Source organism: Urocampus carinirostris, chromosome 6, assembly GCF_059441175.1.
Source record: "Urocampus carinirostris isolate Australia breed hairy pipefish chromosome 6, RoL_Ucar_1.0, whole genome shotgun sequence".
In the NCBI taxonomy this organism is placed as follows: Eukaryota; Metazoa; Chordata; class Actinopteri; order Syngnathiformes; family Syngnathidae; genus Urocampus; species Urocampus carinirostris.
The window spans coordinates 29694479-29707078 of NC_142354.1; the positions used below are offsets into that span (position 1 = coordinate 29694479).

General features: G+C 39.9%; 1 protein-coding gene across 2 annotated transcripts; it reads right to left on the bottom strand.

Moving 5' to 3' along the window:
- Positions 1-2778: 2778 nt before the first annotated feature.
- On the bottom strand, positions 2779-9818 carry rae1 (ribonucleic acid export 1). 2 transcript variants are annotated; one of them, XM_088338682.1, is made up of 13 exons: positions 9658-9818; positions 9183-9301; positions 8996-9100; positions 8835-8927; positions 8680-8766; positions 8063-8149; positions 7914-7985; positions 7718-7825; positions 5990-6096; positions 5828-5903; positions 3770-3964; positions 3617-3702; positions 2779-3126 (listed from the first exon to the last, which is right to left on the bottom strand). In XM_088338682.1, coding segments are annotated over exons 2-13 (1107 nt in total). In that variant the 5' UTR covers positions 9273-9301; positions 9658-9818; the 3' UTR covers positions 2779-3125. The 2 variants fall into 2 exon arrangements, with proteins under 2 accessions (XP_088194808.1, XP_088194807.1); XM_088338681.1 differs by lacking the exon at positions 2779-3126 and having other exon boundaries at positions 3613-3702.
- Between the last annotated feature and the right edge of the window lie 2782 nt (positions 9819-12600).

Genomic DNA, 12600 nt, shown 5'->3' on the forward strand with positions numbered 1-12600 from the left:
TAGCTTTTATAAGCCAGACATGTTGCTCCGCCCCCGCACAACTCTTAGCCAATCATAGTAGCGCTTGTGGAACAAGTTCTTTGCGTTGCCCTTTTTGCCCCGCCCAGTTAGAAACCCCCGCTGCACCTGCCTTTGTCCTTCAGAGGCGCTTAACTGTAACATAAAAAAACCCACCGAATCAAAAAAGACGCCCACTATTTGCATAAGCTAATAATGATCACAATAATATAAATAATAATAGTCATAGGTCACACTAATAAAATAAAAAAAAAATCATCTAATGCCAACCCTTTTGAAATCGCGAGCTACTTTTTGTTACTGGGTCGCTTAAAAGGCTACCGGTTTGATATGTGTTCCTCAAGTAATATGATATCACTATGTTGTTACTTCTTGGGCAAGTACAGCTTGGCAGCGCCCACCCCTCTTCAGGCCGTTTTTAGGAAGAGGTTTGTTTACCTCAGATAACACTAGTTTCCATAGTTACAAGTAGCAGGAGAATCTTACATTTATGACGCAGATACAGAACCTTCATCATCTGGTCACCGTTGTATTTCGGTGTAAGGCATCATCCCGCTCGTCAGAGATAAAACGGACCTCGACATTGAGGTTGTAATTATTAGAGGTTAAAATAGGCTCAGTCAATCACTAGATAATATGCAAGTTAGAAATCATATTTCCAAGAAAATCACAATGACACATGATATAATCTCAGAACCAGTCCACAAGCTACACATGTGGTCTTTTGGGGCTACCGCGGGCACAACATTGTAGTTATCTGATATAATGTCACAGCACTTTTTTAATTGCAGTATTTTCTGATGTACAATACAACTTAGGACAGTGCACAAGCATTACCTTGTAGTATATATCTGTGCTAATGTAATTCTTTTTTTTATCTTATAAGTATTTTATTCCACTGTGAGTGCCACGTCTAATTTTGTATAAACAACACAATGACGAAAAAGACAATTCGGTTCTATTTGACTTTAAAAAACAACAACTCTAATTTGGTTTGATCGTTTTGCTATTGCCATCTCTTTGATGTCAATAGCACTAACAAAAGTAGAACATGGAATGAATTATCTGCATTAATCTTGTGACCCATAAAAGTTTTTGTTTTCCTTTTTAATTCTATTATGTTGTATACATTTTTTTACATATATTGGTGTCCTGGACATCTAAAATGAGTCTGATAAATTTAGGGTTGTTGTATTTGGACTCATTTTCATCTATACAATAGATAGCAATTTTTTCCCCCAACTGATTCTTTTTTTTTTAAATGACAAATGAGTAGAACACAAGCAAAGCGAATGATGGAATCACAAAAAAATACTTTTTAAATTTGAATAATTTGCCCAAGATTCAACTTTGCAGTAGAAAAAAAAGAATAAATCAATGATACCTTATTTACTTTTTAAAAAATATGATTTTTAATATTTATTTGTATATATTTATTTACCAATACGAGATTGAATGGACCAAACCAACTTGCAAACCCGATGACACACAATTTAAAATGAATATAAAATAGAATGGAAAAAAATGATTATTCAAGACCTTGATCACCTTTTAACCTGGAGCAGACCTTATTTCCATTGACTGCTTTGTTCTACTTGTGTGGCATCACAGCCAAATGTTTATAAACCCTGTTTTCTTTGAACTTTAAGCTCCTAAATGAACTGTGGTGAGGATTTAAATTTAGCTCCACAGAGAAAAGCAGTGTCAGAAAGCGGTTGAAGAGAGGGTAGTGGTGTGCAGATGGAGGGGGAGAGAAAAAGTCCAACCGTTGCTCGATTGGAGTCCGCTAAAAGTACCAAGCGTCAGGCTCAAAGTTTCTAGTATAGTCTAAATTGAATTCACAATTGTGCTCAATAACCAGCTTCACTTTTCACAAATGGCTATTGTTGTCGCCACTGTGACCTCGTTTATATTCTTTTGGCAACCCTCATTCAATATATTAGGATATGTCTCTCCAGCGACAAATGGATTTTAAAATGTATTAATCAGTGATCCTGTTATTACTTTTGTATCTAGGTGACCTGATCAAAAATATGTACTCAGCCAAAACAGAACAAACGCTCCACCTGCTGGTCAATACTCGTAGTTGGTCGAGACAAGTAACAATACATTTATAAAATCTAAGTGTAGGCATGTTGTAAACTTGTAATACACACACAGTAGTGAAAAGAGGTCAAAAGCTCTCATCTGCCCCGTGAGGTACATACAGTAGATCCTCAGGATATGACTACCCCCGCCTTACGTTTTATCTTTAGGACCGTTTTTTGGGCTCCTATTTACGGCATTTCCTCTGCTAAAACATCATTGATTGAATATTTTGTGTGTCCAAATAGTCTGTCTACTATTGGTCGACATCATATAAAATGCTAGTCTGCTACTGTTTTGTGTCACAACATGAAAATGCCGATAAGCTGAGCTACCTCGTTCTTCATTCTTTTCGGAATCTCGTGTGCTTTGCGAGTCTACGATACAATACTGCATTTTGTTTGCACTATCTATTATTATTATTACTATTCATTTCCAATGTGTCCTGTTGATGCCAAAGGGAGAAGCAAAACATAATAACCGTGCAAATTAAGCTTGCAATTATCAAGACATGTGAAAAAGGCACTCACATCATTACACTCGCTTGGCTGCATGGCCGTAACCGATCAAATAAAAATAAGAGCGGATTAATGTCGCATTTCGGGGGTCTACTGAACTTATATGTCTGTGAAAAAGGAAAAACACAGATAAAGGATTAAATAAATCAAACTCAAATAATTGTCACTTGTTTATTTTACATGAAAATTCTGAAGATAAACCACAGTGTAACAAATTAAAAAGGGGTCAACCTTCGTAAAAGTGTAAAATAAAGACACTGAATAATACTATCCCCAGATGTAAGGAATGACAGACCGTCCATATGTATGCAAATAGATTTCCAAGCAGTTGTCACCAGCACTGGGTTTTGTCAGACTTTGAATGGTCCATGGACAGGAAGTAGTGCGACGATAGCTGGTCCGGGGTGTTTGTCGAATGGAAGGAGTCTTTCTTGAGCATGTGCACACACAAATGCAACTGGTTTTCTGCGTTTCCATGCGCCAAATGCAATTTGGCAAGAAGAATCTACAGAGAAGAGAGAAGGCAGTCGGTAAAGGAGCGGTTTATTTGAGGCTCTTTATTTTGTAGAAATAATGTCCCATTTTGCATAGAATAAACAGCACAAAAATGGCCTTGCTTTACTAAATAACTTTAAAATAATAATTTAGTCTGTATCTACGTTTCATAAATAGCCAAGCATTCCAAGTGATATACTACGCCTCACTGCAAAGACACGATTCAAACACCTCCAAGCTCTATTATCGATCCACCCACGCGGAATATAAATGCTACAGATGTCGAAGCCACAAAAGCCATCAAAGTGATTTAGTCACTTGTGTAAATCCCTATTCCCACTGAACCGGAACGCTAGACTTTCTACTTGTAGAATCAGCGTTGCGACTCAATTCCACGCATGCTAGCTGCGGCACCATAGGCCAGGTTCGAACCACGTAGGCATTGAGGAAGAGCGAATCCCATTTGACGAGTTTAGCATCAGACGCTGCCCGCCTCTCACCATTTCTTGTTCCGACATTTCAGCTCCTCCGCTGCATTCCTCAAGAAGATGTAGTTCTTCTTCTGGGCATTGTAGTACTCGTGTCCCTTAAGAAATCACCATTGGTGAAGTTATGTTGTAAAAAAAAAAAAAAACGTTCTCAAGACTTCTTACCTTTGACCAGTCATAACTTGAAGCATATGCAAATATGTTGCCATTGTGGTTAAAGCAACAGGCCGTGATGGGTTGATCCAGCTGCTCGGATGTCTTCAATTTGGTGCGGGCATCTTTGTCCCAAAAACTGAAGCGACCGTCTGAGCCGACTGTTGCCAGAGTTCCGTGGACGGGATGGAAGGAAATGGCGTTGACCTGGTTGGGAAGTAATCCCATATGTGTGCTTCAATAAACTATTTTCCTGTGGTCAAGTTAGAGGGACAGTGGGTACATTTATATGCAGGAATAGTCTGACTTGGATCTGAGGTTGGATTTTTGGAGCAATCTGAATAAATCTTTTAAATTTCTAAGCACAAATAAATATATATACATGGCGTTTACAAGTATTCTTATTACAAAGGTAAGGTGGGACCAACACAATAAGACATCGTTTCCGCATTTAACTTTTGAATGTAAAATAATATTGATTTCATTCATATCACTCACTAAAATTTAAACAAAGTACCGTGCTAACTTTACTCCTCACTCCAAAAGTGAGCTACTGATTTTTTTTTTTTGTGTTAACAAGGTGTGCTTTGAAGTGGCTTCCCAGAAGCTTAGACTTACACTATAATTTGACGGATACAACTGAGGCATTCACTACGTATGGACGAGAGGTAAAATCCTGGGCTCGGGCCCGTACCCGGCTCGAAATTCGGGCACACTATGTCAATCATTAAGTCGGGCCGGGGTTTTCTCACTGATTTTTTTTAACATTCCACTCATCTCTTGTTCCATGTTTCTTTACCTCCATGGAAGATCTGCCCAGCATGCACGCTAAGCTGACGACTTCAGTGCTGCGCGGTCAGAGATAGACAAAATCACCCTTCCTCCACACAAATAAAATATAAAAAAACATTGTGTTTACTTCTGGACCGGGCCTTCAAATCAAGTTAATCAGTCTGGCTCGGGCTGGGTCATTTTTAGGCCTGATCCTAGCTCTAATATGGACATAGCATTTTGGCCGCAGAGAAAGAAAATAAAATGGAAACGTTCAGTGAAAATCAACCAATACTCATGAGGCCATTTAGCCAGAGTTCTTGTGTATTGTTTGTCTACTTCAATTGCTTTGCGGCATATAAATATCCCAAATAGAGGAACTGTGCATATGCACGAAAAATCGGATTACTCAAATGCCTTTACATGCACAAGTAATCAGACTAACCTAACCACTGCAGAGGCTGCCCTACTTACAAACGAGATTCCGGACGATCGTTCGTAAGTTGAATTTGTTCGTAAGTTGCCTCAGTGCTATATTTTGTATCCTTAAGGTTTATATAAGTATGTTTAAGGCTTGTATAAGTAACCTGTATTGTTTTGTAGTTAAAAATAAACATTTCATAAAATAATACGTTCTATAAAGATAAATAAAGTTAAGTTTAATTTGCTTTGGGAAGGTGCGCCTCAAGAGGTCCGCCTCTGTGATAAAAAGTGGCCGAAAAAAAGAGTACCGACCATTTTCTCAACCCCATCAAGTTTTCTTATTCCACTTTCATTTCAAAAGAAATGGCTCGCCTCTTTTTTTACACTTTACACCAACCGTATTGAATGGATGCACGAGGTATAAAACAATAAAAATGTCAAAGTTCTTAGCGCGCTCTAGATGCAGTAAAGAATGTTTACACACGAACTAGGAAGAGGAAGCGGATTTTTTCTTTTGAGTGGATGCTGAGTGACCTCTCACAGTGCCACCACAGGCCGGTAGCGGCAGAAAGAAGCACTACAGTAATGTCCTGTACACGTAAAAAGGTGCACACTATACAGAATCTAACTTAAAGTATGTCCAGATGTATTTTGACACCCTGAAAAAATTGATCGCATCTACAGTTTTTCGTCAGTCAAATGGTCGTAAGTAAGGTAGCGTCTGTATTTGATATACTTGCAGTCGTATTAAGACTTCGATTGAATTTCTATGCAAGTTTATGTGGCTTTCCATAATTGGAATACTGGCACGTTTCCACACAGATTATTGCCTGCATATAAACATACCCAGTGTCTGTTGGGAAAAAAAAGGCTTACGGCATAGATGTCCTGTGGTGTGGCTGCGTTGGTTCCATTGGACCGATGGCACTTGAAGGTAAAGTTGTCTTTGGTTCTGATTGAAAACAGGGAAACATATCAACACACTTCGTTAACAAAGCCTATTATGAAAGTATCCTAGAAGATTTTATATGATCTTACGGATTCGGGGGATTTATGTATTGAATGGCGACACGGCCCTCGATGCTTCCTAGAGCAAAGCCGGTCGGCTTGTTCTGCTTGTCCTTGAATATGGCCACACAGCGGTGCTAAAAAAGATCAATATATACAGGGAGTGCAGAATTATTAGGCAAGTTGTATTTTTGAGGATTAATTTTATTATTGAACAACAACCATGTTCTTAATGAACCCAAAACTCTCATTAATATCAAAGCTGAATATTTTGGAAGTTGGAGTGGGGCTTTTTTAGTTTTAGCTATTTTAGGAGGATATCTGTGTGTGCAGGTGACTATTACTGTGCATAATTATTAGGCAACTTAACAAAAAACAAATGTATACCCATTTCAATTATTTATTTTCATCAGGGAAACCAATATAACAGCTCAACATTCACAAATATACGTTTCTGACATTCAAAAACAAAACAAAAACAAATCAGTGACCAATATAGCCACCTTTCTTTGCAAGGACACTCAAAAGCCTGCCATCCATGGATTCTGTCAGTGCTTTGATCTGGTCACGATCAACATTGCGTGCAGCAGCAACCACAGCCTCCCAGACACTGTTCAGAGAGGTGTACTGTTTTCCCTCCTTGTAAATCTCACATTTGATGAGGGACCACAGGTTCTCTATGGGGTTCAGATCAGGTGAACAAGGAGGCCATGTCATTAGTTTTTCTTCTTTTAGACCCTTTCTTGCCAGCCACGCTCTGGAGTACTTGGATGCGTGTGATGGAGCGTTGTCCTGCATGAAAATCATGTTTTTCTTGAAGGATGCGGACTTCTTCCTGTACCACTGCTTGAAGAAGGTGTCTTCCAGAAACTGGCAGTAGGACTGGGAGTTGAGCTTGAGTCCATCCTCAACCCGAAAAGGCCCCACAAGCTCATCTGTGATGATACCAGCCCATACCAGTACCCCACCTCCACCTTGCTGGCGTCTGAGGCGGACTGGAGCTCTCTGCCCTTTACCGATCCAGCCACGGGCCCATCCATCTGGCCCATCAAGACTCACTCTCATTTCATCAGTCCATAAAACCTTAGAAAAATCCGTCTTGAGATTTTTCTTGGCCCAGTCTTGACGTTTCAGCTTGTGTGTCTTGTTCAGTGGTGGTCGTTTTTCAGCCTTTCTTACCTTGGCCATGTCTCTGAGTATTGCACACCTTGTGCTTTTGGGCACTCCAGTGATGTTGCAGCTCTGAAATATGGCAAAACTGGTGGCAAGTGGCATCTTGGCAGCTGTACGCTTGACTTTTCTCAGTTCACGGGCAGTTATTTTGCGCCTTGGTTTTTCTACACGCTTCTTGCGAACCTGTTGACTATTTTGAATGTAACGCTTGATTGTTCGATGATCACGCTTCAGAAGCTTGGCAATTTTAAGAGTGCTGCATCCCTCTCCACTATTTTTGACTTTTCAGAGCCTGTCAAGTCCCTCTTCTGACCCATTTTGCCAAAGGAAAGGAAGTTGCCTAATAATTATGCACACCTGATATAGGGTGTTGATGTCATTAGACCACACCCCTTCTCATTATAGAGATGCACATCACCTGATGTGCTTAATTGGTAGTAGGCTTTCGAGCCTATACAGCTTGGAGTAAGAACATACATAAAGAGGATGATGTGGTCAAAATACTCATTTGCCTAATAATTCTGCACTCCCTGTAGAGTCAATGTCCCATATTAAGAACAATTACAAATATACATATACACTCACCTGATGCTTGAGGGGGGATTCAAGTCTGCGAAATTCAGAGGGTTGGTTCTCTAATTGGTACACAATCAAGCCCCGCTCAGCAGTTGCCACCACTGCCATTGGGTAAACCTGTAAATCCATATTAGAGTTATTCAAGTGCATCAAACACACTCATTTGACAAAACTTATTGCATGATCCGTCTTCAAAACTACTTACAACATCGGCACAGTAACATCTTTCGGGCATCTGTAGACACATCATAGGATTGGGGGAACGAGTGTCCCAAAACTGCAATAAAAATAAATGCGAGAAAGTAAATCGATGAAGGTTTAAAAATATACTACGCGTGTTTCAAAATAATGCACCTTCAGTGTTTTGTCCCAACTCCCAGTCATGACACAGCTGTAGTTGGGTGCTTTTATCCAGTGAATAGACTTGATTGGACCGTCATGCTGCATGTGAAAAAGTTGGTTAAGTTCATGGGATGGGGTTGGACTACAAATGGTTGCATCCATCCATCTATATATTTTCTGCAGCACTTATCCTCACTAGGGTCATAAGGGTGCTGGAGCCCATCAAATGCATGGGCAGTGGACACCCTGAAGTTGCCAGCCAGTTGCAGGGCACATAGGGACAGACAACCACTCACACACTCAATCATACCTAGAGACGATCGGGAAATGCCAATAAACCTGCCATCCATGTTTTTAAAATGTGGGGGAAAACCCATGCAGGCACGGGGAGAACAACATGCTAACTCCGCACCAAGAGGCTGGTTGCTGGACTTGGACACGGGACCTATGCACCATGGGGCTGACTGACTAACTACTCAGCAGCTGTGCCGCCAAATGGTTGCAGTCGGAAGATAAAAAAACACTGTTGTGCTACTTTGGGGCATACAAATTACATCTGCATCTCTGAAATTATGCATTGTAAACCTACATCTATTTAAACAGTGGATCAAAAGTGCATCTCATATTACCTGTGCGATCTGTATTGCTTGATTGCTGTTGAGATCCCACATCTTAGCGGTCTTATCACAGGAAGCCATGAACACTTTACTCCCATCCTATATAAAAACAAGAATAATGAACATTTATGTTGGTCTTAAAAAAAACTTTACATGCGAAGACTTACATCACTCCAGCATGCATCAAGCACAGGACCTGCATGCATTTGTTGAGCTTTGGGGACAGTTTGCCCATTGTCTTGTACCTCCCAGCACCGAACCTAAAGCAGAGCCAGACAAAGGATGTTATATTTTTGTATTGCTGTGATGAAATCTTAAAATTACCCACATCATTAGTCCAGGAGCCTCCAATCAGAAAATTCCCTGGCATGGTTGGAGGACTGAAAGCCAGACAGCTAATGCTGTCATCGGGTGGGGATGTCACTTCTACATCCTGAGTGATACATGCAAAGTACTAGGTTTTTAAAAGGAATAATTAATACGTAGAACATTATGTACATTAGTTAGTGGTTTACCTTCATGGGATTGTGTGTGTCAGTTGTTGAATTTCCAAAAACACCAGTTCCAGTGTTTCCAAAACCGAAATTGGTGCCAAAAGAACTCATTGTGATTTACCAAAAATCCTGGCCAGTATCTGGGAAGAGAGTTGCAACATCCGGACACGATCAGAACTCTAAATAACAAATTTCCAAAAGGCAAATAGGATACGTCGGAAGCAGTGGGTACGGATACAATTCCACATTCAAAAACGGCATATACAGTTAACCAACCCTATTGTCTGGAACTTAGTGCAATCCAGAAAAAAATGCACAGTTTTTAATCCAAAATGATTATTCAAAAAAAATATTACTTTCACGAGTTTAGCGCTAGCTAACGTTAGCTAGCTCCCTGTTTGGGAAATCTTCGACTGTAGACAAATAAACGTCCTAACAACATTAGTAAACACACTGTCCAAACACAACAAAATGCTCTTGCATTTATCACACGTACCCCAAATTTCTTCAAGCCCCAATGCTGATTTTAACAGATAATTTTGTGCCGAATTTATTCAACCCAACCAAAAATCTGACGCTTGTTTAGCATGGTCCGCGTCGCTGTTTTATTACGTCACATCGTCGTATTGCACTTAGTAGTTTCGACATCTAGAGAGCAGCACAGGACCCTGATATGGTCACTCATTTGCGTTTTCATTTATAATAGGAGGACATTTTAATAGCAATGATAAAAATACAGTTTTGAGTTTTAATTTATTTTGCCTTAAAAATATTTTAACCTAAGTGATGGTATATTTTGAAATTTTGTTTTGCATGTTAATAGTAAAACTGTTTTTATTTGTTACGGTGCTCTCAAATTTAAAGTTTTAATCTTGTTCACCCCTCTTTGAAGTGTGATTCACACTGGTAGCTTTATATTTTATGACATAAACACCAACATAAATAAGCACATAAAACTGTTAAAGAACATTTTATTTCATGTTGGCCTGGAGAGGGATGGGCGCCACCAGGCTGTGCTTGACCAAGACACACCACAGGAAATGGTGCCCCTGCAACCCTAGTGGACAACTTCTCATCTCATCTCATCTCATTATCTGTAACGCTTATCTTCAGTAGGGTCGCGGGGCGCTGGAGCCCATCCCAGCAATCATCGGGCAGTGGGCAGGGGACACCCTCAACTGGTTGCCAGCTAATCGCAGGGCACACAGGGACAGACAACTTGCTCGCTCATTCACACCTAGGGACAATTTGGACCGGTCAATCCACCTGAAATGCATGTCTTTGGAATGTGGGAGTAACCGGAGTGCCCGGAGGAAACCCACGCAAGCACAGGGAGAACATACAAACTCCGCACAGGAAGTCCGGTAGCTGTATTAGAACCCACACAAGATGTTCCCAAGATCTTAGAACTGTGCCGCACACACGCTATCCACTGTGCCTTCTTTATACCGATTTTTCCACAACGTTGCTGCTAAATGTCATTGCAATACTTTTCATTGAAATATTTCATGATGCACGTATAACTTACGCCAGTCTCAAACACTACCTTGTAAAGAATGTCTTTCTATTCAAATATTCTTTGTTTTTAATATTTGTTTTCCCTATCAAGTAATTAATTACATGATTATCCAGGACTGTCCCATCCAATGCCATTGTGAAAAAATGTATTCAATGTAGTCAATTCTATTCAATTTAAGAAGAAGATCATTTTCAGCACAGAAGCAAAGGTTTTTACTTTTCGGCGTAAAATATAGTGACCCTAGTTTCATGCTAAAAATTGTTACCAGCATTATAAAAACACCTATACTAGTTTAGCACACTCAAAGCACAACATTGCGTAACATACACAAGTATAAAACATCATATTTATCACCAAGAACAATAAGAAATATGTATTTCATAGCTTTTAATTTGAACGAATATCCCTTCCCAAGAAGAAAGTTTTGCGTTATTGTTTGACACACATAAAACATACACCAGTCTACAAGCCCAACATTGCAACTACTACTTATCTTAATACTTTTTCTTATTTTATTTTTATTTGAATTATTTTACTACATGTTTATCCTGGAGTGCTGCTTCTAATGTTGTTGTTACTACTGTATGTTGTAATCAATGACAGTAAAATTGATTCTAATTCACTAAAAATATTACCTGCTCTTGGTTCTGTAATCTAAACACATTTTTTTTGGAACACAAAGTGGACAGCTCTCTAAGTGTATGCTGGTACATGGGAAAAACAAAACCATCTAAAATCCAATATAATTGACTGCAACTGAAAAACTGGAGAAAAAACCTGCTTAACTTCGTAATCAACTCTTTGTAATTTGTTTTTTCTCCGTATCTGCTATTCTGACACACTTAATTCAAACTTTAACTCTAACGGATATGAACATGAAGAACAAGGTCAATAAAATGAAATGTCAAGCTTGTATAAAGACACATTTGTGCGGACTGGTTGTTGCTAAGCTCAGGTCATCCTTTGTAACCACAAGCCAAGTAATAAAAAAGAAAAAAATGATAGTCTGGCTTTCTACACCGTTTCCTTGGTAATGCAGGACTAAGGCCTTCTTATGAGACAAGTTCACAGACTTCTGTTTGCCCCATTTGCTCCCACTCTGAATCAGAGAGTCTAAATTGTCCATAGGTTTTCGGCAAGCAGGGGCGGAGAAGGCAAAAACAAACCCCAGAACTTCAAAACAGACACGCTAACTGTTGGTCTCATTGGCTCAAAAAAAAAAAAAAAAAAAATGCAATCTGAAGTAATTGTGCTAATTTCAAGAAAAAACACACATCTTTGAATCATTGGCAGGGGGTGGGAAGTCAAAAATAGTTTTACAATTGTCAGTAATATGCAGAGCATCTGCTGGGTGGATTCCAGGCGATTCATTCTTTTTCACAAGTTTCAGGTGTGATGCCCAGCGGCAGACATTTTATGAGCTTTGAGTTCTTATTGCCGCTAAATGCTATCGACCTAATTTTCAATGCATTATATTAGTTGCTCGGTTGCTTGGTTTGTCGGATCCCTTAACCAGTAGGGTCCTAAGGTTCTCTTAACTTTAAGGTTCTCTTACTAACATACAAATGTTTGCGCGGACTTGCCCACTCTTATCTCTCCGATTTGATATCCACCTACTTTCCTGCACGGAACATTTGCTCTGAAAATGACTGTCTATTAGTGACTCCAAGAGCCAAGAAGAAGTCTTCATGCTCGAGAGCGTTCCCCATCCGGGCCCTGGTGCTGTGGAATGCTCTGCTTCTGGAGCCTCAGTGGAAGACCCACTTCTTGTCATGTCCGGCATGGTCGCCGTGGCGACCGGCTGGCCCCGCTCCCTTGGCACCGGCTGTAGCAGATTTTCTATCTTGCGTGTGTGCTTCTTAAGGGCGGGTTTTGGGGATTGCCCGTTGCGGGTTCATTGCATTACTTTGCATTATTCTG

Bases quoted from the DNA above. Each gene is read 5' to 3' on its own strand.
- rae1 (XM_088338681.1), bottom strand. From the start codon at position 9,272: ATGAGTTCTTTTGGCACCAATTTCGGTTTTGGAAACACTGGAACTGGT. The intron at 8,767-8,834 runs GTAAGTCTTCGC...GTTTTTATATAG, and splicing joins TTGATGCATGCTGGAGTGAT to GATGGGAGTAAAGTGTTCAT. The intron at 3,965-5,827 runs GTAAGCCTTTTT...CTTCCCAACCAG, and splicing joins CACCACAGGACATCTATGCC to GTCAACGCCATTTCCTTCCA.